The sequence below is a fragment of the Ursus arctos genome, unplaced genomic scaffold (assembly GCF_023065955.2).
Source record: "Ursus arctos isolate Adak ecotype North America unplaced genomic scaffold, UrsArc2.0 scaffold_1, whole genome shotgun sequence".
NCBI lineage: Eukaryota > Metazoa > Chordata > Mammalia > Carnivora > Ursidae > Ursus > Ursus arctos.
The window spans coordinates 91,705,624-91,733,322 of NW_026622763.1; the positions used below are offsets into that span (position 1 = coordinate 91,705,624).

A 27,699-nucleotide genomic window follows, 5' to 3' on the forward strand; every position below is an offset into this window, starting at 1 on the left:
CGCAGTGCGGAACAGCGTGGGGGCGTTGGAGAGAGGCTTTGGGTGAAGGAGCTGGAGGCCCTGAGGATGGACTTGGCAGGGCTTGGGTGCAGGGAGGCTGAGGGACCCGGGGGGGGGGGGGGGCTACAAGTTCTCAGCTTCTCTAGTCTGACCACCGCAGGGAGGTGGGAGCTTTCTGGGACTGGCTGGGCGAGTACTTACGGGTCTGGGTCTTCACAGCTCCGGGGGAAAGCCAAAGCCGAAGTCGGCGACGCTGGGGCCTCTCTCGGCTGCGAAAGGACAAGGGGTTATCACAGCCAAACCTCTCTGCCAGTGCCCAGGAGGATTTGGGGCACCAGTATGTGCGCAGTGAGTCAGGTAATAGAGGCCTTCGGGTGAGTAGCCCCCTCCCTGCCCCAGGGGCAGTCACAGCTGGGTGGAGCCCACCTTGCAGAGCTGGGGCAGTAGGAGAAGGGACCTGAAATCAGGAAAACAACAATAAAATAGCATGAACTAATTCCACCAACTAGTGATGCTGAGTGTCTTAGCAAGTGTTTTACAAGCGCTGCTTCATCAAAGCCTCCCACGTTGTTTAGGAACTATTCTTGCCACTGTCCCTATTTTACCGCTGAGGAAACGGAAACGGGCTTAGCCACGCTAAGCAGCTCGTTCAAGTCACCGAGCTGGTATAGTACGTGGAGCAGCCAGAGAGCTGGGCTGGGGGTCCTCTGCAGCCAGACCCAGAGGTGGCTTTGGGACACCAGACTTCTGCCTTCCTTTGGCCAGCCTCCTCCCTCCTGAGAAACCCTAAAAGGTCTCTGTAACTGGGCACAGTTCTGAAGGAATGCAGGATAAGCTCCCCCTGCCCCCACAGCTCCCCTCCACATGTGTGTATGCTGGAATGTGCACCCAGCCACTCTTTCCCTCCCAGCCCAGAGGCCCACAGTCTGGACGGTGCCCCCAATTCTCCATTCCTCCATAGCCCTGAACACCCTTGCTGTCCTTCCCCATCCACCCTGCCCCCACAGAAGGTGCTTGTGTGGGGGGTGGATGGGGGGGAGAGCAGGCTTCAGGGCTCTTTGCTGGGGGGAGGGAGATTTGGGCTATGCCCTGCTCTGTTTCTCTGCCCAAATGTTCAGGGAGACAGGGAGAGAGGTGTTCTCCACCTGGGGTCACCCCAGTCCCCCACCTGAAAAGGGATCATTACTCAGGGACCACAGGCAAAGGCTTCAGGGGCCCAGGTGCTCCAGACCGGTATGCAGAAAGGCACAAGCCCACCAAACCAGGCTGTGTGCTCGGTCACCAGTTCCGTTCTTCCCCCCGTTTCCTGATAAAACTCCTCAGCACCGTTCCTGCCACGCCTCAGCTGGGTTTGGGGTGACTGTGTCCAGCTTTGGCCAGGGGAGCTAGGGTGTCTTCCTCGAGGCAGCAGGGGCTGTAGTGAGCGAAGAGGAGGGAAGGAGGCCAGCCCGTGGGGGCAGGGGTAGAAAAGGCGAGGTAAGAGAGAGAAGCCAGCACTGAGACCTGGAGGCAGCTGATTCCTTCCCACTGGGGCTTCTCTCCCGGCTCCATTTTGCTTGTGCAGCTGATTTCCTGCCGAGACAGTGTCCCCTTACCTCATCCTCGCCCCCCTCCCTGTAGGACGAAGGCTGTCCACTTGACCAACTAGGGCTGGCCTCTGGGGGAATGGGGTTGGGACTGGCAGGGCTGAGCTGGGGTCACCTTTCACCTCTCCTCCTGGCCCCCATCTCTCTCCCCCCTACCCAGTACCCTCACTTGGTCTGAAAGCAGCCATGGATGAAACTATATTTACTTTGTGTCATTGGAGCCTTGGTGTGGGACCCCTCCTTGGGGAACATTGGGGTATAGTGTGAAACTGGGGGGTCACGCTGGCTCTCCTGATACTCTAGCTGAGCATGCCTCCCCTGCCCAGCCTATCCCACCTCCACTCCTTCCCAGTTCCTCAGACAGGCAGTAGCTGGGCCTCCCAGGTATATGGTCCCCTCAGCTCTCTCTGCCCTCCTTACCCCACCCCCCAGTGGCTTGGACCAGATTGGGATTTTTCTAAAGAGAAGGAGACTTCCAGGGAGCAGGAAGGCAAATCCTCATAACACCAAGGAGCCACAGGCGGGCTGCAGTGCAGGGAAGACCTTGGCCCGTCCACAGCCCAGCCGTGGGCGTATTCACCAGCTGGCTGGGAGGCCAGCTGTGCTGGAAGAGCCTCTTTCTCTGGGGGGGTCTGTCCCTAGCTCCTCTCCTGGGCACATCAACGATAAAAGCTAACACTTCTGAGCACTCGTCATATGTTAGACACACGCTAAGCACTTCACATGCCTCTCAATCCTCACAGCAAGCCTGGGAGCTTTGTGTTATGGTTTTCCTCAATTTACAGATAAAACATGGTCCAAGGTCATTCGGGTACTGTCTCTTGTCCCTGCAGAAGCTCTCACTACTTAGCTGACCTGAAGGAGTATGTGTGAGGTCTAAGACCGTGTCCCCAGGCCCCAGGTGGGACGAGGGGTCGGAGAGGTTGACACGCTTCCGAGGTGTGCCCTGAACTTGCCTTGACTTTAGCTCTTGGAGACAACACATTTTGACTGAACGTAATGTTCAATCCCAGGAGTCTCAGCTCAGGTCACTGGCTCCTGTCACTTGCCCTGTGGGGCCTCAGAGGGAGTGGGTATTGCAGAATTTTAATCAGCATAGTGTTTCCATATTTGTTTTCATTTTACTTAACCAATGTTTATAGAACACGTACTTAGTGCTTGGACCCCTCCGAGCAGTTTACAAACATATGGCAGAGCTCCCAAGCATCTTCCATTGTCAATGAAAGGAAAATATAGTCCTACACCCCAGGAAAGTGATCCTCACCCCAAAGAAAATTCTCGAAGGCATGGTATGGGGTTCTCCTTCCCACACTTGACTGGGAAGAGACAACATTTCACTCTGCTCCCTGCTGGCAACACCAGCTCTCACACGCATCCTCCCCTCCCTCCGTGGCCAGTGAGCCGGGGTTCCCACAGACCCATGGCTATCTTTGTCCTCCCTCCAGATTTCCCCCCAGTCTTCCACATCAAACTCAAGGACCAGGTGCTGCTGGAGGGAGAGGCAGCCACCCTGCTCTGCCTGCCGGCGGCCTGCCCTACACCCCACATCTCCTGGACGAAAGGTAAGAATACTTCTCTCTCAGAGAAGGGGTAGGCAGGTGGCCCCAAGGCCGGGGGATGCTCAGGGAGGTGCCAATGGGGAGGTCCTGGAAGACCACGTGTGCTGTCTCACTCAGCAGCCCCCTGTGCTCTTCCTGGCCCCTAGACAAGCAGTCCCTGCGATCAGAGCCGTCAGTGATCATCGTGTCCTGCAAAGATGGACGGCAGCTGCTAAGCATCCCCCGGGCGGGCAAGCGACATGCTGGGCTCTATGAGTGCTCAGCCACCAATGTTCTAGGCAGCATCACCAGCTCCTGTACCGTGGCTGTGGCCCGTGAGCCTGGGGCAGGGACTCGGGGGGGCAGTGATGGCATATGGTGGGGTAGGGCTTGAAGGGCCCTAAGCTGGGTAGAGGGGCTCACTGGGGCTCCCCTCCTCTTGCCAGGCATCCCAGGAAAGTTAGCTCCTCCTGAGGTGCCCCAGACCTACCAGGACACGGCATTGGTGCTCTGGAAGCCAGGAGACAGCCGGGCACCTTGCACGTACACGCTGGAGCGGCGGGTGGATGGTGAGGGACAGGGCAGGCCGGTGGGAGGAGGGGGCGGGAGGCGCACAAGCCCAGGAGACGATGATCGCCCTCCCTGAGCCCCTCACAGATAGCCCTGGGAGCTTGGGCTACCCCTTCTGTGGCCTCAGCCCCTCCCCCATGCTGCCTACAGGGGAGTCTGTCTGGCACCCTGTGAGCTCAGGCATCCCCGACTGTTACTACAACGTGACGCACCTGCCAGTCGGTGTGACCGTGAGATTCCGCGTGGCCTGCGCCAACCGTGCGGGGCAAGGGCCTTTCAGCAACCCTTCTGAGAAGGTCATCGTCAGGGGCACACAAGGTCAGTGGGACGAGGTAGGAGGGTGGCCAGAGAACAGAGGGGCCCCTGAGCACCCCGGTTTGGCCGCCAGGTACCAGGGTGATGATTTTCTTTGTTTTCACTTAGATTCCTCAGTTCCACCATCTGCTGCTCACCAAGATGCCCCTGTTACCTCAGGGCCGGCCAGGGCCCCGCCTCCTCACTCTCCTACCTCACTGGCCCCGTCCCCGACCCCTGCCCCGGCTCCCGCTCCCGCTCCCCCGGCCCCTCAGCCAGCCGCTCTCAGCCCCTCGTCTCCCCCAACGCCCCCCAGCCAGGCCTTGTCCTCACTCAAGGCTGTGGGTCCACCACCCCAAACCCCCCCACGAAAGCACAGGGGCCTGCAGCCTGCCCAGCAAGCAGAGCCCACCCCACCCAGTGCCCAGGCCACCCCCAGTGAGCCCAAGTCTTCCGCCCCTGACACTGGGACCCCGACCCCAGCCTCCACCCCTCAAGGGGTGAAACCGGCGTCCTCCCCTACTCCCCTGTATATGGTGACCTCCTTTGTGTCTGCACCCCCAGCCCCCGAGCCCCCAGGGCCCGAGCCCCCTCCTGAGCCCACCAAGGTGACTGTACGAAGCCTCAGCCCAGCCAGGGAGGCCGTCAGCTCCCCTGTGGGTGGTCCCCCCAGCACTTCTGGGCCGGAAGGCACCACTCTTCGGCAGGGGCCCCCTCAGAAACCCTACACCTTCCTGGAGGAGAAGGCCAGGCAAGTGGGTCCAGGAGGGGGGAGAGAGTGGGACGCGGGGAACAGGGGGATGCAGAGAGAAGACCAGACTGCCCTGGACAGGGCTGGGGAGGGGCTGAGATCTGGGTGCCTGGCACTACTGAGTTCAAATCTTCTCTGCCGGCACCGTGCTAAGCTCTTTAACCGTGTGAGGTCATTTACTCTTTACAACTCAGAGAGAGAGAAAGAGATGGCACTATTACCATCACCCATTTCACAGACAGGAAAACCGAGGTTGGAAAGGTTATGGGATTGGCCTGAGCTACAGAGCCAGTGAGGGGCAGAGCTGAGACTCCAACCCAGGTTCCTAGGATTGAACTTCAGAGGTCACACTCAGAAGCACTGCACACTCGCTCCCCTGGGGCCCCTGCTCCCCCCGGCTCCTTTCCTCTGAGCGTGTGGCATCCCCCGGTACACACACAGGGGCCGCTTCGGTGTGGTGCGGGCATGCCGGGAGAACGCCACCGGGCGGACCTTTGTAGCCAAGATTGTGCCCTACGCGGCCGAGGGCAAGCGGCGCGTCCTGCAGGAGTATGAAGTCCTGCGGACACTGCACCACGAGCGGCTCATGGCCCTGCACGAGGCCTACATCACCCCACGCTACCTCGTGCTCATCGCTGAGAGCTGCGGGAACCGCGAGCTCCTCTGTGGGCTCAGCGACAGGTAACTGGGGGAGTGGGGCATCCTGGGGGGCGTGGGGAGCTAGGGCGGGGGAGCCGAGCAGGGATGTCACCTGCTTCGCCTGGGTGCCCCCCCCCCCAGGTTCCGGTACTCGGAGGACGACGTGGCCACCTATGTGGTGCAGCTGCTGCAAGGCCTGGACTACCTCCACGGCCGCCACGTGCTGCACCTGGACATCAAGCCCGACAACCTGCTGCTGGCTCCAGACAACGCGCTCAAGATCGTGGACTTCGGCAGCGCCCAGCCCTACAACCCCCAGGCCCTGCGGCCCCTGGGCCACCGCACGGGCACGCTGGAGTTCATGGGTGAGAGCGCCATGCCGGCCACGGTCGGGGCTTGGGCTCCTACCGCAGGGGCGGCAGCCAGGCCTCACTCCACTCCACTCACTTACATGCATTTAGTGAGTGCTTGCTGTGTGCAAGCAGTGAACTCCGTCCTTTCCATGCCTTTTTTTTTTTTTCAATTTATCTGCACAGTGGCCCTGGAGATTGGCATAACATTACCCCCATTTTACAGACAAAACAGAGGCGCAGTGAGGTTAAGGATTTGTCCAATATCAGTTATGAACACTAGAGCCAGAATGTATAAAACTGGATAGAGAATCCTTTATTAATACGTATACGTAAGGTAAACCGGCTACCATTTAGCTACCTACTAAATGCTTGATGTTCATTAGCTCCATTCCTTGGAGGTATTCTACAAGCCACACTTGACAGTGAGGAAATGGGAGAGCCAGACAGGTTTAGTACTTGCCAGCATCCCATAGCTAGAAGGGACAGGCCTGGGATTGGAGCCATGGAGGCTGGTTTCCATGGCTCCTAACGCTGGGGTTGGCCATGTTCTCTGTGAATGGGCACTCTACCTCAGAGCTGATCCGGGGGAGCTAGTGACCCTGGTTCCCAGGTCCTCTGCAGTTCTGGGGACCCCACCATTCAGTACCTGGGCTGATTCCTCAGGTGGCCCCCATCTCCCCCGTGGGCCACCCCCACTCCCCTCCTGTCTGCCGGACCCGTGGTCTTGTGCCCTGGGCATCGCCCCGCTGCTCACGCCCCCAGGGGCCTCCCTTGTCTCTCCCGCTCCCCTGCCATCAGGAAGCTGGTTCAGCTTGGCCTCTGTTTCCTGTCAGCTCCTGAGATGGTGAAGGGAGAACCCATTGGCTCTGCCACGGACATCTGGGGAGCGGGGCTGCTCACTTATATCATGTGAGTGCCCCCGGGACGCACCTTCCGCCTGTACCCTCCCCCCTCACAGCCTCCCCAACGCACACGTGTGCCTGCCCAGCCCAGAGCACTGAGCCCCTCTGAACCCCACACTAATGTCCCCCTGGGGCTGTGAGTGGGCCTTCAGTCCACATGTGTCAGCTGAACCGTCTCTACGACAGGCTCAGTGGACGCTCCCCGTTCTATGAGCCAGACCCCCAGGAAACAGAAGCTCGGATTGTGGGGGGCCGCTTTGATGCCTTCCAGCTATACCCCAACACCTCCCAAAGCGCCACGCTTTTCTTGCGAAAGGTCCTCTCAGTACATCCCTGGTGAGTAGGCCCCGCACTTGCCAACCCCCCAGCATTACCTGCCCCCCGCCCCCGTCTCAGACTGCCCTGGCCAAGCTCGAGCCGAAGATCCCCCCAATACCTCTCCCCGGCCGCCACTAACACACCGATACCACCAACACTACTACTACCACTAAGTGGCTGTTCTACACGCCACTGGTGCTTCTAAGCCCTGTGACATAGGCAGACTCGCCTTCCCCATTCCGGAGATGGGGAGACTGAGGCCCAGAGTCGGCCAAGATGCCTCACCCAGGGACGGGAGTGCACAGCTGGGACTTGGGTCTGCCTTGCGGGCTCACCGTGCCTGGCGGGGCCTGGCAGGAGCCGGCCCTCCCTGCAGGACTGCCTGGCCCACCCGTGGCTGCAGGACGCCTACCTGATGAAGCTGCGCCGCCAGACGCTCACCTTCACCACCAACCGGCTCAAGGAGTTTCTGGGCGAGCAGCGGCGCCGCCGGGCCGAGGCCGCCACCCGCCACAAGGTGCTGCTCCGCTCCTACCCCGGCAGCCCCTAGCGGCTCGGACCACAGCCCGCCTCGGGCTTCAACTCGGGGTTCGGGGTTCGGCTGAGGCCGCGGGACATTCCAGGGCCCATTCCGAGCCGGCCGGGCCTGGGGCTTCGGACACCACCAGCAGCAACATCCAGCCGGGCTATTACCTCATGGACCTGCAGGGACAGAGGCCCCGGGCTTTGCCGATGCCACCCCGGCCAGAGCCAGAGGGGGAGACCCACGGGCCAGGCTGGGTGCGGGTGGGGGCCCGGGAGCAGAGAAGCAGGAAGAGGGGCAGGAAGGGAATGGGTAAGAGATCAGGAAAAGAAGCCAAGGGATAGGGAGAGGAGACTCGAGGAAGGTTCTGGGGGTGGAGGTACTATGTCTGGGGGAGCACCAACTGTGAAAGGTGTGAATGGCTGGAGAGGAGGGAGCCCAGGGTGTTGGGGCCATGGGCTGGGAGCGAGTGTTGGTGAAGCAGGGACAGGACATGGAGACGGTGCTAGGGAGCTGGAGCCAGCATGTGAAGGAGGGCAGCAAGGGGGGGAGGGAGAGGAGAGGACTGGGGGGGGGGGCTAGCTGCCAGCATGCCCAGAAGGAGATCCTGGAGGGCTGGGGCCTGGAGGCAGTGATTACTGGAGCAGTGCTCTCCTGTCCTCCTCCTATCCCAGTGGAGGCAGCTCTGAGCGCTCTGTGCTGGCCCCGGGATGTCCCCACCACCCCTCTGTGGCCTTTGCCCTTCTTCCCATTCATATTTATTTATTTATTGACTTTTATGAAATTTCCCTTCCACCCAAATCCTATTGCCCATGTTGTCCTGACCATCCCCCCCACCCCAGCCATCCAGCTGTCTGTGCAGCTGTCTGTCTGTCACAAGGAAAATAAAAACGGCAAGCAGCAGCACCTGTGTGTGGTTTATGGGGAGGAATGGCTGGGGGCACAGGGGGCTGGGTGTGCTGGGACAGGGGCATTTCAGCCTTCTCTCGGCCAGTGAGAGCTGAGCTGTAACAGTGAGCACTTTCAGACAATGGCTCCTGACCCTGAGCCTCCTGGGCTCCACCTCTCCCTTATTCTTAGAGGGAGGAGGGACTTCTGCTTCTCCTGAAGTTTCTGGAGTCCTGGCAGGACTCCACCACCAACATCTAACCAGACTCTGGTGGCCTCCACCTCTTTTCCCATATTCTGTCATTACAACTTGGAGGATGTCGGGCTCTGGGAATGCACCAGCCCACATCCCAAGGCTGGCTTGGCCTCCTTCACTCTGCCCAGGAGACAGGCCAGCTCTGGTCATGATGATTGGCGAGATTGTGATGATGGGGTGAAGTGCCACAGAAGAAACCAGGACAGCCTCTCAACTCCATGCTTTTGTGTTAGAGCACCAACTGGGGCACGTGGGCCACCAGCTGCACGACGCTCTGGTCGGCATGTCTGCTGAAATGGGGCCACAGTCAAGCATCTTCCTAGAGCTAAGGGACACATCCACCCGGACTTTCATGTCCCCGTGGCATGCTAGGGAGTCTGATGGGTGCTAAGGCTCCTTGACTCAAGCTTTCCCCCTGCAGAACCACAGAATGATCACTGGGTCCTACGACTGAGTTGCCCTGCCCAGAGGTAGAGGGGAGGGGGGAGCCAGTACTCCTTGTGTCCGGTGGGGGCTGTTGTCCACCTCTCCCCACCTTGGAAACTCTGTTCTTGGCAAAGTAAAAGGAATAAAGTCTCCTCCTACCATGAGCCGGGAGGATCAGCCCTGGTGTGTTGCCAGTTGAGGTTGAGGGCCCCTTGGCTGTGTCCCAAATAACCTTTTGCCCAGCCCGGCCCAGCCTCTCTGGCTTCTCAGGACCCTGGGGAAGAGGCAAATCCCATCATCATAAAATAACAGGATGTTCAAACCAGCTGGAAGGGACTAGAAAGACATCTTGCCCACCTGTCATTTTAGCGATGAAGATATACACTTTGCCTGTGAGAATCTTTAATCCCCTACTCACTGCAAGTGTTTTCACATAAAAATGAGGTGCCTGAACTCATATCTTGATAAATGGTAAAATTCCTCTCCCATCCCCATTCTGATCTTGAGCTCCCTTCCCATCTCCATTGAAAATGGCATGTGAACTGCTTGTTCCAAACCCGGAGGAGCAAAGGTAATTTATGTCAGCAGAGCTGTGTCAAAATTGCTCTGATCAAAAGGTGACAGTGCTCCACACCTGGGCGGGCAGTCACAAGGCATGGAAGCAATGCTCTGTCTGGTGCCCTGGGTTGGGTAGCCTGGACTCCAGGCAAGTCCTAGAGCAGTTAACTGAACCCCTTCTCCCAGACAGTCTAATGCCCATATGCACACTTTCTGGGGCTTGGGCAGACCTAGAACTGGGGAGTCAGTATTACTGCCAATCTCCAGGGACAGTCAGACCCAGCCCATTCAGACTGTGTCATGTCACCTGGAGGGAAGTGAGCAGGACTGGGGTGGTAGGAGGGGATGCTGTTCTCAAAAATCTTTACCATCCCTTCTAGGTTGATCTCAGTTTACCGCCAGGGGGCACAGTGAGGAAATGACAAGCCTAGACTCCCAGGGCCAGGGGAGCAAGTGCTTCCGGATTGGTCCTGACAGCCACACTGCCCTCTCATAATTGGCTGGATGGACAGTGAAGTCCCTCCCCCGCCCCCGCTACTCTGGCTTCATTCAGGGACACCCCCACAAACACTTGCACCCTTTAACCGACAGTGTCCTGGGAACGGCATGTTTTCCAACTGTCTGGGGACTGACCAGAGTGTAAAGCTGCCCCACAGGGGAGCTGAATCTCTTGCCAGCCTGGGCCCTTGTCTGGTACTACCAGCAGTGGGATGGTTACCCCCTGCCCTGGGAGGGGATGGGGCTGCATCCAGCTGCCCAGCTGTCCGGGTGCTGACATGAAATGCACCCCAGAGCTGCTCCGGTTTCCCCCTCGGGCCTGCCCCAGCAGCTGAGCCAGCATCCCAAACATCCTCAGGCTAAATAAGGAGCCCGCTTAGGTCAGGGGGCGGGGCCGGGGTCCCCGGGGGGCTTGGGGCAACCACGCCAAACAAGGCAAGGAGGGGAGCGATGTATAAAACCAGGGCCGTGGGCTGAGCACCTGCCTGTGCCCCTACTGTGCCTTCCAGAAGGGCTCTGTCCCACCTGCTACCCAGCTAGTGGACTCAAGTCCCGAAGTTGACCCGTCCACGGTGAGTCCCCATTCTCAGACCAGCTCCAGACATCCCATCCCCAGGACGTTCTGAATTGATAGGGGAAAGGCTGAAAGTCAAAGTCTCTGTATCAGCCTAGACCCCATGTTTATTTTGCACTCCCCAGATGTCCAAGGCAGCTCCCGCCAAAAAACCAGCGGCTGCGGCCCCGCCTCCGGGATGTACCCTGGATATCAACGACCCCCAGGTCCAGAGAGCGGCCATTCGCATCCAGGCCTCTTACCGGGGCCACAGGTGAGGGGGAGCCCAGAGCCCTTAGGAGGAGGGGAGACGGAGCTGCATTAAGCGCACTGCTGCGCGGGGGTGGGTGGGAGCTGAGCAGTGTTACGGACGCTGGGATCACTGGACTTAGGGGAGAGCGGTTGGCCAGGTGTGGAAAGGTGGCCGACAAGAGCAAATCATTTCATCAGGGTAACAATTCAAGAGCAGGCCCCCTCCCAACCCGCCCCCACATTTAAAGTTCTAGTGGGCCGAGGGGGCGGGCAGGGGATTCGGTGCGGGCGGTCCAGATCCGCGTCGTGGGAGTGGGAGCGGGAGCTCTGGGCGCTGACCCGGCTCTCGGATAGGTCCCGGAAGGAGCTTCGCGAGAAGGGGCCGCCCCGAGTGCTGGAGCCGCTGAAGGACGTGGTGCTGATCGAGGGCAGCGCGGCCAAGCTGACTTGCCGCATTTCGGCTTTCCCGGACCCATTCATCCGCTGGAGCAAAGATGGCAAGGAGCTGCGCGACGGGCCCAAGTATCGCTACGTCTTCGAGGACCCTGACGTAGTCGCCCTGGTGGTGCGCGACGGCGAGCTGGCCGACCTGGGCCAGTACAGCATCAACGTAACCAACCCCTTCGGCCAGTGCTCTGACTCGGCGCGCATCCTCGTGGAAGGTACGCGAGCCCCGGCTGCGGCGCCACCACCAAGAGCAGCACCGCTTCCCGGCGCCGCAGCTGGGTCCAGCCAGCGCGCGCTCACCGCTGGGCCTAGCCGAGTCCGGAGGGGGTTGGGGGTACAGCCTGGGGCACAGCGGCGCGCGGGGCTTGCTAGCCTTTCCTGCCTCAGGATCCCGTTCCTCCCCGAGACCGAGAAGTCCGTTGTGGGCTCCAATCACTCCACTCCAGGGCCCCAAGGTCACAGCGAGCCAGAGGCAGGGCCAGGGGTAGGGCCCAGGTCTTCTGGCTCAGCTCCAGGGCAATGTTCGCTACTCGGAACTGTCTCCATCCAGGGCACCCAGACGTGTAAACACTCCCGGGCTTTCACTCATAGTATTTCTTTTGATCCTCCATCCCACCGTGGGAAGGAGCAGGGGCAGCTACTAGTCCGGTTTAACAGCTGAGGAAATGAAGCCCCAGAGAGGCTAGACCTGCCCAACGTCACACTACGAGCTTAAACCCATCTCATATTTAGGGCCGGGTATTATCTGGGGAAGTGATGCCTCTGCCCCGCCTCACCCCTAGGGGCCCTCGCTGGGTTCGCATGCCTTTTCCCTTCTTCTAGTCCCTGCGAAGATTCAAAAGGGACCGGATAACACTAAGGCACGCAAAGGCACCACGGTGACGCTGACCGCGGAGATCATGGGCGAGCCTGCGCCCGACGTCGGCTGGACCAAGGACGGGGAGGACATCGAGGAGGATGACAGGCGAGGGCGGGGACCTACCGCTGGGGCGGAACGGGGCCCAGAACCCTGGCGGGAGTGGGCCGGGGGCGGGGAACGCGAGGCGAGGACCAGAGCTGGCTAACCAGCCTGGCCCCGGGCGCCCGTAACCTGACCGCGGCCCGCCCTCCCCGCTCCCCCCCCTCCCTGCCAGGGTGTTCTTCGAGATCGGCAGTACCACCACGACGCTGACCATTCGCCGGGCCACGCCCGAGGACAGCGGCAAGTACGAAGTGTACGTGGAGAACAGCCTGGGCATGGACCAGAGCTTTGCCCGCGTGGACGTGGCCTGAAAGGAACGCTCAGACCTTTCACCCTGGCTCCAAGCCCCGGGGTGGGTGGGACCGACGACCCTACTCCATCTTGCTTAATAAAACTGCTCTTTCCGACCCTCCGCGTGTTCTGGTCTTTGGGGACGCCATTTCTTCTCCCCTGCGCTCGCACCCACGCTTACTCCAGACGCACACACCAAGGTCACGGAATGCTGGGGTCAGAATGTTTGGAGAGTGCCTGGCTCAGTGCTTTATGTTACAGACCGTAAATCTGAGATAAGATTTCTCTCACCGCCCGGAGCTTCTTCACTTCCTAGCGGGACAGCGCGAGGAGCTTATGACTCCTCTTTTTCTGCCTACCTCAGGCCCCACCCACTAGCCGCGGTAGGCGCCCTCGCCACGCCCATCTCACGGCTGGCCACACCCCCTCTCGTCTCTAGGCCCGCCTCTCCCTGTGAGCCTGTTCCTACTTTGGCGGCTGCTCCTGGGCCCATTCCCAGACAGTTCAAGGTCCTAATCTTAGCTTCCAGCCTGTGCCTCTTAGGCTCCACCCTTCTTCTATTTAGCCCCGCCTCCTAGGTACCTTGGCCATGCCCCCTTGTTCTCCCAAGAGTCCCACCTCCCTCCTCTCTGGTGGTTAGAAACGGGGCGGGGGGCGGGGTAGCGAGGAGAGCTACAGGAAACGACAGGAGCTTAAGAACTACTATTCCCGGCACACTCCGCGAAGGAGTTCTCGCGAGTCGCGAGAGGACACGTGCGCGGAAGGAGCGAGCAGTAGCGGGCGACAGAGCTGGAATAAAGGGAGCTAGTGGTAAAGGTTGCTGATGGAGGGGGTGGCGAAAGGGGTAGAGGGCAGGGGACGGCCCCTACACCGAGGGCTGCTCGGAGGTCCCGGCTGGCTCTTCAGAGGTCCGCTCTTGTGTTAGTCCCACAACCCCTGGCTACGCGAGGCTAGGGTTTATTAGACGAAATCAGTTGTGGCGTTCAGAGGGTCAGCAATCAGTCCTCCGAATCCAGTTTCAGATTTGTCGCCAGTATTGGGACCCAGGGGGAGGTAGATTTCGTGTTTGAGATGCCAAGGGAATCTGTCATTTGATTCAGGGTTCATCACTTAGAGGTTAGTGTTAGTATTCAAATTCAGCATATAGAGGGTTTTTGCTTGGACTTGGGATTCATCAGATGCAAATCAGTGTTAACTTTATTACTTGGGATTCATTTTAGGATTGCACTTAAATATCTGGGGCTCACTCAGGATTTGAGATTCAGTATTCAGGGGTCACTGTTGGGATTCAGGGCTTAACGTCTGTAGCATAAGAATGCAACAGTTGGGAATCAGTGGGTTTGGGGTTTCTAAGAGGTCTGTGCTGAGTTTCTGAGTTTGCTGAATGTGTTTATGGCCCGAGGGAAGTCTGTTGGATCAAATTGTGGGGTGTGAATTTCAGGATTTAGGAGAAATCACTGTGGGGTTTTAAGGCTGGTTGGAATCTGGGTTGGGGTTTGAGATGTATGGGATTTGTGAGATGTGAGGGATTTGCCCAAGGAGGGACTATATTGAACTTTGGATTTACATCCTGTGAGAGGGCTAAGTGTTGCTATTTGGGGTCTGGGGTTTGCTTGGGATGTGAGTAGGGTTCTTGGGCCGGGGTGTGAAAACTGAGCCTGATTTCTCTGTTGGCATTTGACGTTTAGGTAGCAATTGCCGTCATGCTCAAAGCTGTGATCCTGATTGGAGGCCCTCAAAAGGGTGAGGAGCTCAGGGAAAGGGGTAGGGAGGTTGGGCTGGAATGACTGGGGGGTGGAGGCAGAGGGAGGCAGGAAGCTGAAATGTGCTTCTCTCTCCTGTCTTAGGGACCCGCTTCAGGCCTTTGTCTTTTGAGGTGCCCAAACCCCTGTTTCCAGTGGCAGGGGTTCCTATGATTCAGCACCACATTGAGGCCTGTGCCCAGGTAACCCCAGAGGCTCCCCCTCCCACCTCACTTCCTGCTCATCTCCTTCAGGCATATTTCCCCCTCTCCAGCCATGTCCTTTTCGCACCAGGCATTACTCCAGGGACTACCATTTATAAATGACAGTGTGAATGGTGTCCCTCGGAGTTGTGCAGTGCAGCTGCCCTGCTGTCTTCGCTAATCTGGTCTCTCATCTGGCCTCTTCTTGTTCAGATTTCACTCCTATTTTTAAAGCATGGAATGCGAGATCAGGCAGGAATCTTAGAGACCATTTAAAGCTATAGCCTTAGGAATCTGAATGATAGCAAAGCACAGAACTCAAACCCTTGCTCACCGTGGAGCTAATTTCTTTATTGCTTTTGGCATTGGGACAGGCAAGGTTTTATCTGAATCCAGTCTCTGCCTGCTATAAGGACTTGAGTAAATTCCTCACCCTTTCTGAGCCTTAGTTTTCTTACTGGTCAATGGGGTGATTAAGCCTACTTTGTGGGGCGGCAGGACGTAGAGATGATGTTGGTAAAGTGCCTAGTGCAGTATAGGCACTTGATAAATGGTACCCTTATCTTGTGCTGATCTCAAGCTCAGATTGACAGATAACAAATATGGGGGAAAATGAATGGATTATCTTTTATTTTTAAAGATTTTATTCATTTATTTGACACAGAGAGAGCAGGCAGAGGGAGGGGGAGAAGCAGGCTTCCCACTGGGCAGGGACCCCGATGCGGGACTCGATCCCAGGACCCTGGGATCCTGACCCGAGCCAAAGGCAGACACTCAATGGACTGAGCCACCCAGGCGCCCCTAGATTATCTTTTCATGAAGCTTAGTAGGCAGGATCTTTCCTACGGTGATCCTCAGATGTGGGGATGGGGTGGGGGGAACAATAGAATGATAAAAGATTGAAAGACCAGGGACAGACTTCCTCTAGCTTCCTTTTTGTCTCAAGGAGAACACAGGCCAGAGTGGTAAAGTGAGTGCCCACAGCTGAGACCAAAACTATGGTCTCTGGACTCCTGGGCCGGTACCAGGGGTTCCCCCAACATTCCTTCCTATCAGATATGTTCTTTCCCTTTGTCTCAGGTCCCTGGAATGCAAGAGATTCTGCTCATTGGCTTTTACCAACCCGACGAGCCCCTTACCCGATTTCTAGAGGCTGCCCAGCAGGAGTTTAACCTCCCCATCAGGTGTTTGTGCACATGTGCTGTGTGGGGGGTACAGGGTGTGGGAGTAGTGCCCGAGGCCTCAGAGTTCTTGTGAGTGGGCTGAGTCAGCATTTGGCAGACTTCACCCTTATATACTAGGAGGGGTCTCATTTGGGCATCTCTGAATCCCTGAGTATATTGGCCTCAGGCAGGTGTCCTGGGAGCATGAGGGGTCGGATGCCCAGGCTCATGCTCTCTGCCTCCTCTCCTCTCCTCTCACCGAGCTGGCTCTGGGGTCCCTGGGGACAGGTATCTGCAGGAATTTGTGCCCCTGGGCACAGGAGGTGGTCTCTACCATTTCCGGGACCAGATCCTGGCCGGGGGCCCTGAGGCCTTCTTTGTGCTCAACGCTGATGTCTGCTCCGACTTCCCCTTGAGTGCTATGTTGGATGCCTACAGACACCAGCCTCACCCTTTCTTGCTCCTTGGCACCACGGTGAGGGGGCCAGGAGGGTTGGAGGGGGTAAAGGGGGTGATCCAGAGAAGTTCCTGGAATGCGGAGTGTCGGGGGAGGCAGGGGCAGCCCAGAGAGTTGGAGTGGAAACGGGCATTAACAGGGGAATTTGCTAGAAATCCCAGCAAGTAGCGGAGGAGGAGGGCGGTAGAGACCCTGAGCCCTTTGGCTGCTCAGAAGGAAGGAGGGGGAGGGCAGCTGTCAGTTCTCCCCCTGCTGAAGGCCTGTCAGTGGCAGAAGTGCGTGCCAGGTGCTATAGGGGAGGGAAAGAAAGAAAGAAAACAGACCTTGCTGCCCTAGAGCAGGCGCGTTATTGTTTTGGTGTGTCTGTCTTTCAGGCTAACAGAACACAGTCCCTCAACTACGGCTGCATTGTAGAGAATCCACAGACACACGAGGTGAGAGCATCCACAGACACACGGGGCTGGCTGGGCTCTTACTCTGTATCATCACGCCCCCACCCCTCTGCCTCTGGAGAATGCTAGAAGGCTATTGGGTGGGCTCCAGTGCTGTCAAACAGGTGGGGCATACCCTTGGCTGTCCATCTTCCATCTTTTCTAGAGAGATTGGCAAAGGCTAACAGTTAATTTCCATGGGTGCAGCGCCCCGATAGATGTCTGCACAGTGTGCTATGGGAACACAAAAGGAGGCCCACCCCAGCCTTGCCTGGGTGAGGGTGGGGAGAGCTCCCTGGAGGAGGCAAGGTCTGAGTTGAGTTAAATTCGTGGAAATGAAGGAGACAGGAAGCCATTAGGTAGAGGGAATAGGATATGCAAGGGCACAGAGGCAGGAAACAGTATCGTGCCTCTAGACTTCCAGAGGTGGGAGCAGGATTGGTAAGGCAGAGGGTCTCAGTCCTTGTTTGTGAAACTCCTTGCCCTGGGCCTAACCGACTTTCACACAGCCCTTTTATTTGTTCAAGCATTAGTATTAAAAATACACTTAAACGGGCACACATACATAAATATGTGTGATTTTTTTTTTTTTTTAAGTTTTGTAGTAGGCACTAGCTAGATGTGAAAGAAACAGAGCCAAAGAAATAGAATCCTTGCCTCCCAGGAACGCCCCCCTTCTCCCCCCAGTCAGTGGGAAAGACAGGCAAAAATCAACCATTGCAAATGACACAAGGGCCATAGTGAGGTGTGGCCAGAGGCCAGGGGTGCCCAGACCTGAGAAGCTCACTGTAGGGCAGGACCAGCGCAGGCTCACGGAGGAAGTAGGAAGGTTGACTGGGTTTTGAAAGCTGAGTTTTCCAGGTGAATTGCTGAGAAAGGGCATTCCAGGCACAGGCGTGCAATAGCAGTGAACTGTGTGCTGGGGGCGCTGGGAGGCGGGGAGGATTGGGAGGGAAAAGTCATGCAGTTGGGACTTACCTTGAAGGTGAAGGCGAAGGGCAGTGACTCTGCATTTTAGGAAGACCACCCTGGCAGCAGGGAGTAGCTGGCGGTCAGGAGGTCTTAGGGGATGAAGGCGGGGGGGCCCCTCCTCCACTGGGTCCCAGCCTGCCCTGTCCTCAGGTTCTGCACTACGTGGAGAAACCCAGCACGTTTGTTAGTGACGTCATCAACTGTGGCATCTACCTCTTTTCCCCGGAAGCCCTGAAGCCCCTTCGGGATGTCTTCCAGCGTAACCAACAGGATGGGCAACTGTGAGGCGGGCCCCGGGGCCCTGTAACCCCAAGTCCCCCCCAGTCACAGAGCACCCCCACCCCCAGGCTCTGCGGGCTCCGTCTCCATCTGCTCATCTTCCTCCTCCCTTTTCCTTTCCACTTGTCATCCCCAGCCAAGCCTTCCTGGTCCCCTCCCCTTCTAACCTCATTCTGTCCCTCTTCCTTATCCATCCCAGTTCCTCCTCTGTCACTGCCTGCCCACTCCCCTTCTGGTCCATTTCTCTCAAGCCCTGAGTGTCCCGGAGATGTCTTTCAGAACAGACGGCAACACGCACACTTGGGCGCACACACGCTTGGGTGCAGAGACATGCAAAGAGAGAGAGAAAGACACACACACACACACAAACACACACACACCCATACCCATACCCCACACTGTCAGGCTGAGGATCCCCTTAGAGCCTAGCACGGGGAGCCCTGCTGGCCACAATCCCCTCCCCAGGTCATCCTTGTAGCCCCCCCAACCTATTCCCCATGCCCCTCCCTGCTGTGGGTCCTGGCCTTCACTCCCTCCTCCCTGCCTGGCTCCCTGTCTCATGCCCCACTCACTCCCATCCATCTCTGCTTCTCTCTCCGTCTCTCCTGGCCTCTGTCTGTTTCTGCTGAGCTGGCATCTCTGCCATCTCTCTCTCTCCCTCTCTTTCTGTGACTGTCTCTGCCCTCACCAGCTGTCTTCCTCTGGGGTGAGTGTCTGTGTTTCATTCCATCCCGTGAGAGGGAGGGTGACCCGAGGTGGGGTTTGGAGGAGTGGATGGGGAGAAGAGGAAAGTGGGGGGAAGCTGTGTCTAGGTGAACTCCCTGGACCTGGGACAGAGATGGGGTATGGGTCCATGCCTGGGGGGGTCCCCTGGGATCGCACCCCAGCTAGGGGGTGGGAGGATGACGTGGGTAAGGGCACTGGTAGAGCTTCCTGGGACATGAACATCCCTTTGGTGAAGATCTGGCCAGACCTGGAGAGGGGGTGGGACTCCCTCAGATCTCTAGCCCTGAGACACTGTGTTGGCCCCCTGGGCAGGCTCAGCTGGGGAGTTATGTCTGCATCTCCTCTCTGCCAGGGAGGACTCTTCAGGCCTGTGGCCAGGGGCAGGCACCATCCGCCTGGAGCAGGACGTGTTCTCCGCCCTGGCCGGGCAGGGCCAGATCTATGTGCACCTCACTGATGGTATCTGGAGCCAGATCAAGTCTGCGGGGTATGTCTCCGTGAGGTGGCAGGGGCACCTGGGAGTTGAGATTTTCAGGGGGTAGGCACCTACTGGCCCCTGAATTCCCTGCTCCACTTTGTGCCCCCCCCCCCCCAGCTCAGCCCTCTATGCCTCCCGCCTCTACCTGGGCCAGTACCAGCTCACTCACCCAGAACGCCTGGCCAAGCACACCCCTGGGGGTCCACGAATCCGAGGTACGCCCCCTTCCTCATCTTTGCCCCCCACCCCAGCCCCCTGTATTCTCTGAGCAATGACTCCTGACCTCAGATTCAGAGATGAAGCCCCAGTCCCTGCCCCCCACGCCCAAACCCGGAATGGTGTGGGGTAGTTGCCCCCAGGTCTTCTCTTCTGCTTCTAGGAAACGTTTACATCCATCCCACAGCTAAGGTGGCCCCGTCAGCGGTGGTAAGTGGGGGCCAGACCAGCACGACGGGTGAGATGGTGCCGAGAACCCCTAAGCTCGGAGCGGAGGGCTCTGCTTTGTCATTGGCCATCGCTCGTGCTCAAGCTGGTCTCTTCCCCCTTATGTGATTTGGGAAGGGGTTGGATTCGGGTTTCTCCAAGGCCCCTTCAGGGCTTATGGTACCTGTTCCTTTCACAGCTGGGCCCCAACGTCTCCATTGGGGAGGGGGTGACCGTGGGCGAGGGTGTGCGGCTCCGCGAGAGCATCGTCCTCCACGGGGCCACGCTGCAGGTAGGCACCCTGAAGCTAAGGGGTGGGGGTGGACCCCATGGGCTCTGCATCGGGCCTTCTCCTCCCTCACCTCACACTGTCATGTTTGTCAGGAGCACACATGTGTTCTGCACACCATTGTGGGCTGGGGGAGCACTGTGGGGCGCTGGGCCCGTGTGGAGGGTACCCCCAATGACCCCAATCCCAACGACCCCCGAGCGCACATGGACAGTGAGAGCCTCTTCAAGGATGGGAAGCTGCTGCCTGCCATCACCATCCTAGGTACGGCTTCCCAGGGGACTAGGGCTGTGGAAAACCTCCCCAGGTGATGGCCTTGCCCTGTGGGGATTGGATGTGTGCGTGTGCGCTTGTGTTTATTCCTTTAGCAAACATTTACAAAGTGCTTGCTGTGTGCCAGGCCCTGTTGTGAGTCACTGGGAGCGGGAGGCCAGGGCACAGATGGGCAGGGAGGGATTCCTCCTGGATGGCAGTGGCCCCAGCTCCTTGCCTCTGGCCTCCCCTCCCCACGGCTTCCTCCTAGTACCCTTGTCCCCGCTGCAGGCTGCCGTGTCCGGATCCCTGCTGAGGTGCTTATCCTGAACTCGATTGTTCTGCCACACAAGGAGCTGAGCCGCAGCTTCACCAACCAGATCATCCTCTGAGGGGGACTGCCGGAAGGCACCCCCCCCCCCCAGCTCCCAACTTCCACCCACTCCCCTTGAGGCTACTGCCTGCACGGCCAGCCTCTGTCCAAAAGGACCAGAGGAAGCCAGGCAGGATCTTCACATGCCAGGAGCAACGTGGGTGGCCGGGCACCCCTGGCTTCCCTCTTCACTCCCTAATAAACCCCAGTGAACCTTGGAGCCAGCACGGACTGCCGCTTGTGCCTGGGCTGGGGGTGAGGGTGGAAGGGGGGCAGCTGAGTCAGGCCCCCCCACATTAGCATTTAAATTGGAGTCGTTGCTGCGGGCTCATGAATAATGAATCCGGAGCCCGGGTAAATCTCCCCCTCCCACCGCCTTTAGCCTCTTGCCAGCTCTGCTTGGGAGGAAGGCCCCCAAGGCTCCCAGCCTGTCTGGCCCCTGCCTTCACCCCTACCCCAGTACTGCCGGCTTGCCTGCCTTCCCGTTCCTCTTCACTGGGCCTGGCTTGGGCTCCGAGTGTAAGGATTCTGAAAGGAAGGGTGCAGGATTCTGGCTGGGCTGTGGGGTGCTGGCGATGGGCTCAGGGACTGTGAGCCACAGGCCTGATCCTGGATCACCCGGTGGTTGCTTTTCTCAGTTCCTGCCCAGCCCCAGCCTGTTTTCCGCTTTACCAGCTCCATCTGCTCCTAGCCTGGCTTTTGGTGGGGTGGGGGTTCTCCCCGCCCGAGGCCTGGTTGGTGTCTGCCTCTTACTCCCCTGGCAGGCGGGGCAGACCTAAGCTGGTGCCTAACCCTCCTGCAGCACAGTGGGGGTCCCTTGGGCTGGGAGGGGAGGGTCCCTGGCCACCTCCCACCACCCTGACTCTGCCCTTTGGGTGGTCTCAGTCCTCTCCACATTCCTGAAGCCCCAGAGAAACCCAACCATCTATCATGTTTGCCCATGACCCCCATGTGCCCCCTCTTGGTGCCCCCCCTTTCCCCAGCTGTGGGTGCGGAGCTTAGTTGCCAGATGAGCTGGTAATGATCGTAATCTGCTAATTGAGAGGAATCTAATTACCCAAAGAGAATGGGGGGGCAGGGCGTGGGTGGGAGGGAGGAGGGGGTCCTGGCAGCAGGCAGGGGCGGCAAGCGGCAGGGAGCTGGGACCTTGTTATCAGCACCGGGGTCTGGGACAGAGCCCAGGATTGCACAGCTTCATAGCTGGGCAGTTAGGAAGATGTGCTTCCTCAGGAGCTGGGCTGAGGGTAATGTGGGGATTGGGCTGGATGTGCCCTCCCTGCCCCCTCAGGCCCTGCAGGCTGCGTGAGAGCATGCAGGAAAGGAGCTGGGTTTTAGCAGTCCTGACCTACAACCTCCCTTGACTCATTTCTTGTCCCTGCCTCCAGCCCAGACCCTCCATTATCTGCATGGGGTTGGGAGGGGGCACTAGATGCCTACTCTGGGCCTGGGGTCAACTCCCTAAGGAGCCAGGAGAGGGCTGGGCCATGGGGCCAGGGACTGGGTCCCTTCCCTGCCCTCCCCCCAGTCCTGACCCTTCTGTTCCAAGTGGTTGGCAGAGGCCATGGCAGCTCCATCATAAATATGATAATTTAATTATTTTCTCAGCAAAACACCGTGAAATCCAATAAGTCTGTGTCAGGCCCTGGCCCCCGGGACCCCCCTCCTAGGCCCAGTGGGGGTGGGGAGAGGCACTGAAAGGGGAAAGGGTCAGTATTTGAAGTGGAGGGGGGGTGGCTAGTGTAGTGAGATCTTTGTAACATGCCCCCTCCCACCAGGCTAGCAGAGTCCCTGTTGGGTGCTCATGTGGAGGTGGGGGGTCTGAAGAGTTGTAATGCCCTCCACTCCTCTCCAGCCCTTGTCTGCCCCGGGTAGGACCTAGCGCCCCATCCATCTCCGACAGCACAGCTCAGGGCCCAGAGTGTGGGAGCCCCCTTCTCCGCCACATCTAGGTCCTCATTGGCCCTGTAGGGGTAGGAGGGTGCTGGCCCCCAAAGGGTTTGAGGAGGGAGAACCAAGGGAACTGGGGTGGGAAGTGGGGGATGAGCGGGGGAAGGGATGCGGGGGAGGGGTGCGCTCCTGCCATTAGTGCTTTTTTAGGTTTCCATAAAAAGATTATTCTGTAAAATCAGCGAGGGGGAGCAAGCTGGGGGCTGGGGAGGGGGGCAGGTCCCTGGCACCGAGCTGGATGGGGCGATGGGAGGAGGGCTGGGGACGGCGACTGAGCTTGGAGAGAAATTTGGATGGGCTTCAGGAGCCAGCGAGGGGGAGAGGCCAAGCCAAGAACACAGATTGGGGGGAGGTTGGCCGGGGTGGGGTGGAGTGGGGGCAGGGCCCTCATCTCCCTCCTGTCCCTTTGGCGGGGCTGACCTGGGCCCCAGTCCCACCCGCATCTCCATCCCCTCCCCCTGGCGCTTAGCAGCCATTATCGGGGGAGCAGATTGCAGCCCCCTCCCCCTCTCCGGGAAGCAGGCACAGCTGGGGCCCCGCCACATCTGCCGCATCAGCACGGAGCACAGCTGGGTGTGCCCAGAGCCGCGCTCCCCAAAACACAAAGGGGAGGGCGGGGGCCAAGGAGAGCCTAGACCCCTGAGACAGACACACTGACACCACTGACAACAGACACATACTCCTCAAGGCGAAGCTACACCCACCACCACACACACACACGCTCCCTCCTGTGCAGACAGGAGAACTGACAAACACGCAATTACTCTGCCCCGCCCGCCACCCCCGCTCCCCTCCCCCCGCCCCTTCTCCCTCCTCCCCTTCCTTCCCTCCAGGCTCCCCTCCGCTGCCTTGGCCACCTCGGCTCTTCTGGAGGGAGCAGGGGCCTCACCCTTCCGAGCACACCTTTCTGGGAGGCTTAGAGAACGGGAGGGCAGGAGGTGGTGAGGGGCTGCGGGGCTGAGCCGTGAGCCTGGGCAAGCCACTGCCCTGCCTCCATGCCCATACTCCTCCCCACAAAGAAATCCCCTGTGAGGCACTAGTTCCTGCCACACTGGGCGTGATGGGGGCTCCATCCAGGGCCTGCTGGCTGAGCACCCTTGACTGTTGCTCCCCATGACGGTGTTCCATTGGCCACCTCAAGGAGGCGCTGCGTGCCCTCAGTTCCCTAGCCTGGAGCTCCGAGGCTCCCAGGGCCGGCCCCTGCCATTCCCACCCACTCCATCTGCCGTGCACCCCTCTGCTTAGCTCTGCTCCCCTTGGCACGCGCAGGGCATGGGGGCTTGCCAATAGTGGGAAAGTCCCCATCCCCAGAAGAGATGATCAGGAGCCCCTTCTTTCTTCTCTTCGCCAGGCGATAGCCACCTTCCGGCCCCCCGATTTAATCTCGCCCCCTTCATAGGCCTCGTTTCTCCCGCTCATCTTCTTGGCCCTGATGTCCTGCCCTCAGCCCTCTCCTTCCTGCCCCCCACCCCCGTCTGGCGCGGCGCCCCCGCCCCTGCCCCTCAGAGCTTTAATCCCTCCTGCTGCTGGGCCGCCTTATCTGCTCCCAGCAGCTTTCACTGCTGCAAAGCCCTCTCCCCCTCCTTCTCTGGATCTTCTCCCCCTCCTTTCCTGGCTCCCTCTTCTCTCTGACCAGCACCCCCACTCCCAGCCTGTCTCTGCCTCTCAGGCCCCCGGGATGGCTACAGGCTGACACCAAATTTGCACCCCAGTGCCCTTTGCCCTCTCTCCAGGCTCAGTTCTGAGGTTGCCAGGTGCCCACCCACTTCCACACTGGTCCCTTCCTCCCCCAACCCGCCCCCCGCAGGCTCCACAGACTTGGGCAGTTTCTGCCTTGCCAAGATTTTTTCCTCTTTCGTCTTCCTTCCCTGCTCTCCCTTTTCTGGTCCCCTTCTCGGTTCCTCCAGTCGCCTGCCCCTCGATCTTGGACCTGGTGCCCTTCAGCCCCAGTGATCCATGGCCTCAGCTTGGGCATCCCCAGAAGAGGATGGGGTCAGGCCGGGCTGGCCCTAGGATGGGGTACGGGGTGCATTGTGCTGGCCGGCAGTGGGGGGCAGGGCCTGGCGGTGGGACGCTAACCCTCTTCAGTCGCCTCAGATCACGTCCGGGCCTCCCCACCCCCCTTCGCTGGAACTCTCATTAACCGCTTCTCCTGCCTCGTCCACGGCATAAATAACCCAGATAAATCAGCCGCCGTCCGCCCCCCGCCCCTCGGCCCCCGCACAGCCCGTTTGTCACCGCTGCTCGCTCACCAGCCAGGCCTGGCCCAGGCCCGGCCTCCACCCCCCCCCCATCCTTGTCCCTTCCCGCCCACGTCTGTCCCACACTAGCTCATCCCTTGGTCCGCACCAGAGAGCTAGGGCTGGGACAGGTGTCTGGGCTGGGAAGGGTGGCCAGGAGGTGTCATCCTCTGGGAGCAGGGGGAGGCTGGGGACTCTCTCTAGGAGAATGCTAAGAGTTTGGAGGTCATGTCATTTATGAGTGGGCCACCCAGGAAGGGAAGCTGGGGCCCACCCAAGGCGAGAAGGGGTAAATGCAGACGGTGCGTGGGGACGGGGTTGGGGGGCCCTGCTGGGAAAAGAGGCGAAGTCCCCAAAACCCGGGTGCAGTAAGGATCTTGGAGGCTCCCTTTGGAACCCCCAAGCTGGATCATGGGAGGTCTCTGGGTCTGCCTTTGAGGCATTGTGCCCAAATAAAACCTTCATCTTCTTAGGTGCTCTAGCACAACCCTCCCGCCCTCCCTGTCTCTTCCCTCACCCCTCTGCCCCCCATTCCTGTGCTCTCTGCCTTGTTCGGCTGTGTGCAGATGCCACTCCAGTCTCTCTGCCTGTCGGTCCCTCTGCCGCCATCAGGGAGCCTCGTTCACCCGGTGGGGATGGGGGTGGGTGGAGAATTGGACTGGGAACAAATCTGGGGAATGGGGACAACTGGAGGGCAGAGGAAGCCTGGCTCCACAGCCCCCTCACCCCTGTGCCTCTCCTGTGCCCCACACCCACTCCCTGCCTGAGCCCCTGACAGACCCTCCCCCTCTGCTCACACCCAGCTCAGGTCCCGGCCAACCATGCTTGGCCCTGATGCTCACTGCAGGGGGCGGGGGGGGGCAGCTGGTCCCAGGGGAGTAGGTGGGGGAAGTCAGGAGGGAATGGGGGAGTTTGGGCGCAGGGCTGGGGGTGGGGGTGGGGAAGAAGCTGGGCTGGGCCCCAGGGACCAGCTGGGCAATGAGCCGGGGAAGCAGCCGGGAGGCTAAATGAGGGAGATTATCACCCAACTGCAGCCGGGCAGAGAGGGAGGCAAGCAGGGAAGCGGGGAGAGGGAGGGGGGAAAAGGACGGGGGGGGGGGGCAGAGGGGAAGGGGGTGTAGGGGGACGGGGGAGCAGAGGAGACAGAAGAGATTGAAGGGGAAGGCGCAGGATGGGCAGAGGGGATGTGGGAGGGGGCTCCCACCAAGCATAACCAGATTCATAGGGGTCTGGAAGACTGGGTGATGGGGACCTGGGGACAATTGGAGACAGCTGGCTGTGGGGGGGGGGGTGTGAGTGCAGTGAACTGCTGTTCCACTTCCATGTGGCCTGGAACTCCCCTCTCCACCCACCTCCCAACTTCATTCCTTCAGAGGCTTCCGGCCCTGTCCTCCGGAGCAAAGAGGGTGTGATTTGGGCTGATGATGGATGGAGGCCAGTATGTTAGGGAGGTATGACCCCATGATCTCGGTGGATCACAGGGCAATTTAGGAACATGTGTCGAGTCCAGGGTAGCAACGAGTGCTGGGGAGAGCTTGGGGGGCAGCTCCCTGCTTTCTTGGAAGAGCCCCAGACTGAAGTAACCTTAAAAAAGCAATTAAATCACCTTTAAAAAAAAAAAAACCCCAGTAAAGAAAAATCAATACTAAGAGAAAGGGGGAGAGGCTGGGGGAGGAAGAGGTGGGGCGGAAGCACTAGAAGGGTCTGGGAGTCTAGCAGGGAGGGCAGAGTATGGCTGGGGGCTGCCCGGGTAGGGGGCACTGTCTGTGGTCACTCGGAGGCTGAGTGCTAACTCAGCAGCTGCTTCCCATGCCTTCCCCACTTTCCCCTCTGGGACGCAGCCAGATGCCGCCAGACGTAGCCCTGACCCCAAGGATCTCCTCTTCCCAGCTGGGGGAGCCAGCTTGTGGGGGAAGCCCAGCCACAGGGCCCCCCAAGGAAGCCACTTTGAGGAGAGGCTGGGGACCACCCCAGCAGGGTGCCAAGCATGGTGGTGGCTTGGGGTTGGTGGGCTCCATGTTGGGGTGACCAGTGACTGATGAGGCCTGACTTGGCCTCACAGTCTGGGTGGGCAGTGATTCCCTGCTCCCCAGGGTAGCTGCTCCTGGGCCCCTCCTCTGGGTCCAGGCGGGGGCTGCGACTGGCAGGGCAGGCCTGACGCAGGGGAGGGGTGGCCTCTGGGCAGCGGGCGGACCTGGGGCTCTAATCCCCAGCAGCTGCCGTTTCCCTCAGATCGATTCCCTTCTCACTTTTTTTTCAGCTGCTGGTTCCGCGGCTCGGATCGATGGAGCCGCCTCCCCCGCCCCTCTGAGCTTCCTCTCCCTGCTGCTCATTAGTGCCCCGATTAATCAGCCCCCCCTTTCGTCTGGGGGACAAGTGCCTCCTCCCCCGTGAGGGCTCAGCGTTCTCCCAAGGGCCCCCCAGAACAGGAGCTGCTCACTGTGACCACCCCACCCTGGGAGCACCAAGGCATTTCCTCCTGGGCTGCCAACTGGGGCCCCACCCCTGCCTGTGATAACAACCCACGTGCCTGCTTCCCCTGCACAAGCCAGCAGCCACGCCAGGGCTCCCCTGCCCTATCTTGCCGGCCACCCCCTGCTTCTGCTTCTGGGATAGTACTCCCTCCCGTTCAAGCCTGCACATTCTTCCTCCCTCCCAAATCCCCATTTGGGCTCTTCCTCTCCCTTCATTCCACACCCTCTCCCCCAGCCAACACACCTTGCCTCTGCTCCCTGGCCTGTTCACCGCACACCCTCCCCCCACCCCTAGCCCAGCTTGGCAAGGGATTTGGGAAACGTTTGGATTAGCCAAGTGGCCGTAGATGTGCAAGTCAGTCAGGGCGTCCTCTGTCCCAGACCCACGAGTGACTGAGTTTGGGGGGAGGGGAGGGGGCAGCCAGCATCCCAGGGCAGGCAGGGGTATGGTGGGTGTTGAACTTGGGAGCAAAGCTCCAGGGAAGCCAAGAATCTTGGTGGAGTCACCACTGTTCCCTTGTCTGTCTTGCCTGCCCTCCTCTGCCCTCCCTCCCTCATTCAAACAAGTGGCTCTCCCAAGGAGTTTCTGGAAGCAGCTGTGAGTGGGGGAGTGGGGGCAGGTGGTGGCTGGGTGCTGGCGGCAGGA

General features: G+C 59.4%; 3 protein-coding genes across 13 annotated transcripts in view; all 3 read left to right on the forward strand.

Moving 5' to 3' along the window:
- The window catches only part of SPEG (striated muscle enriched protein kinase), a 55,705-nt gene extending 47,328 nt beyond the window's left edge, over positions 1 to 8,377 (forward strand). For all 6 annotated transcript variants that reach the window (XM_044381125.3, XM_044381123.3, XM_044381127.3 and 3 more), the window contains 11 exons: positions 220 to 357; positions 3,032 to 3,148; positions 3,292 to 3,459; positions 3,571 to 3,693; positions 3,845 to 4,012; positions 4,118 to 4,739; positions 5,181 to 5,420; positions 5,520 to 5,743; positions 6,565 to 6,640; positions 6,820 to 6,969; positions 7,309 to 8,377. In XM_044381125.3, the coding sequence (XP_044237060.2) occupies positions 220 to 357; positions 3,032 to 3,148; positions 3,292 to 3,459; positions 3,571 to 3,693; positions 3,845 to 4,012; positions 4,118 to 4,739; positions 5,181 to 5,420; positions 5,520 to 5,743; positions 6,565 to 6,640; positions 6,820 to 6,969; positions 7,309 to 7,501 (2,219 nt within the window). In that variant the 3' untranslated portion in view covers positions 7,502 to 8,377. The remainder of the gene's footprint in view (positions 1 to 219; positions 358 to 3,031; positions 3,149 to 3,291; positions 3,460 to 3,570; positions 3,694 to 3,844; positions 4,013 to 4,117; positions 4,740 to 5,180; positions 5,421 to 5,519; positions 5,744 to 6,564; positions 6,641 to 6,819; positions 6,970 to 7,308) is intronic.
- Positions 8,378 to 10,170: 1,793 nt separating this feature from the next.
- Positions 10,171 to 12,731, forward strand: SPEGNB (SPEG neighbor). The gene is made up of 6 exons (XM_026490208.4): positions 10,171 to 10,295; positions 10,610 to 10,672; positions 10,800 to 10,927; positions 11,260 to 11,567; positions 12,175 to 12,316; positions 12,486 to 12,731. Exons 1-6 carry the CDS (start codon positions 10,209 to 10,211, stop codon positions 12,622 to 12,624), a joined length of 867 nt encoding a protein of 288 aa, XP_026345993.4. The 5' UTR covers positions 10,171 to 10,208; the 3' UTR covers positions 12,625 to 12,731.
- Positions 12,732 to 13,270: 539 nt separating this feature from the next.
- Positions 13,271 to 20,616, forward strand: GMPPA (GDP-mannose pyrophosphorylase A). Of its 6 annotated transcripts, none has more exons than XM_026491856.4 (13): positions 13,271 to 13,720; positions 14,293 to 14,347; positions 14,452 to 14,549; positions 15,630 to 15,733; positions 16,001 to 16,187; positions 16,544 to 16,603; positions 17,723 to 17,853; positions 18,930 to 19,064; positions 19,173 to 19,270; positions 19,435 to 19,481; positions 19,678 to 19,770; positions 19,863 to 20,031; positions 20,311 to 20,616. In XM_026491856.4, the coding sequence occupies exons 2-13, from the start codon at positions 14,308 to 14,310 to the stop codon at positions 20,409 to 20,411; spliced, it is 1,263 nt and encodes a 420-aa protein (XP_026347641.1). In that variant the 5' UTR covers positions 13,271 to 13,720; positions 14,293 to 14,307; the 3' UTR covers positions 20,412 to 20,616. The 6 variants fall into 6 exon arrangements, with proteins under 6 accessions (XP_026347641.1, XP_048070397.1, XP_048070395.1 ...); XM_048214440.2 differs by having other exon boundaries at positions 13,271 to 13,414; XM_048214438.2 differs by having other exon boundaries at positions 13,334 to 13,420.
- The last annotated feature ends 7,083 nt before the right edge of the window (positions 20,617 to 27,699 follow it).

Coding starts and splice junctions, on each gene's coding strand:
- SPEGNB (XM_026490208.4), top strand. CDS start 10,209: ATGTTTTCCAACTGTCTGGGGACTGACCAGAGTGTAAAGCTGCCCCAC. Junction 10,928..11,259: donor GCCTCTTACCGGGGCCACAG/GTGAGGGGGAGC, acceptor GCTCTCGGATAG/GTCCCGGAAGGAGCTTCGCG. Junction 12,317..12,485: donor GACATCGAGGAGGATGACAG/GCGAGGGCGGGG, acceptor CCTCCCTGCCAG/GGTGTTCTTCGAGATCGGCA.
- GMPPA (XM_026491856.4), top strand. CDS start 14,308: ATGCTCAAAGCTGTGATCCTGATTGGAGGCCCTCAAAAGG. Junction 14,348..14,451: donor GATTGGAGGCCCTCAAAAGG/GTGAGGAGCTCA, acceptor CTCCTGTCTTAG/GGACCCGCTTCAGGCCTTTG. Junction 19,271..19,434: donor TGGGGGTCCACGAATCCGAG/GTACGCCCCCTT, acceptor TTCTGCTTCTAG/GAAACGTTTACATCCATCCC.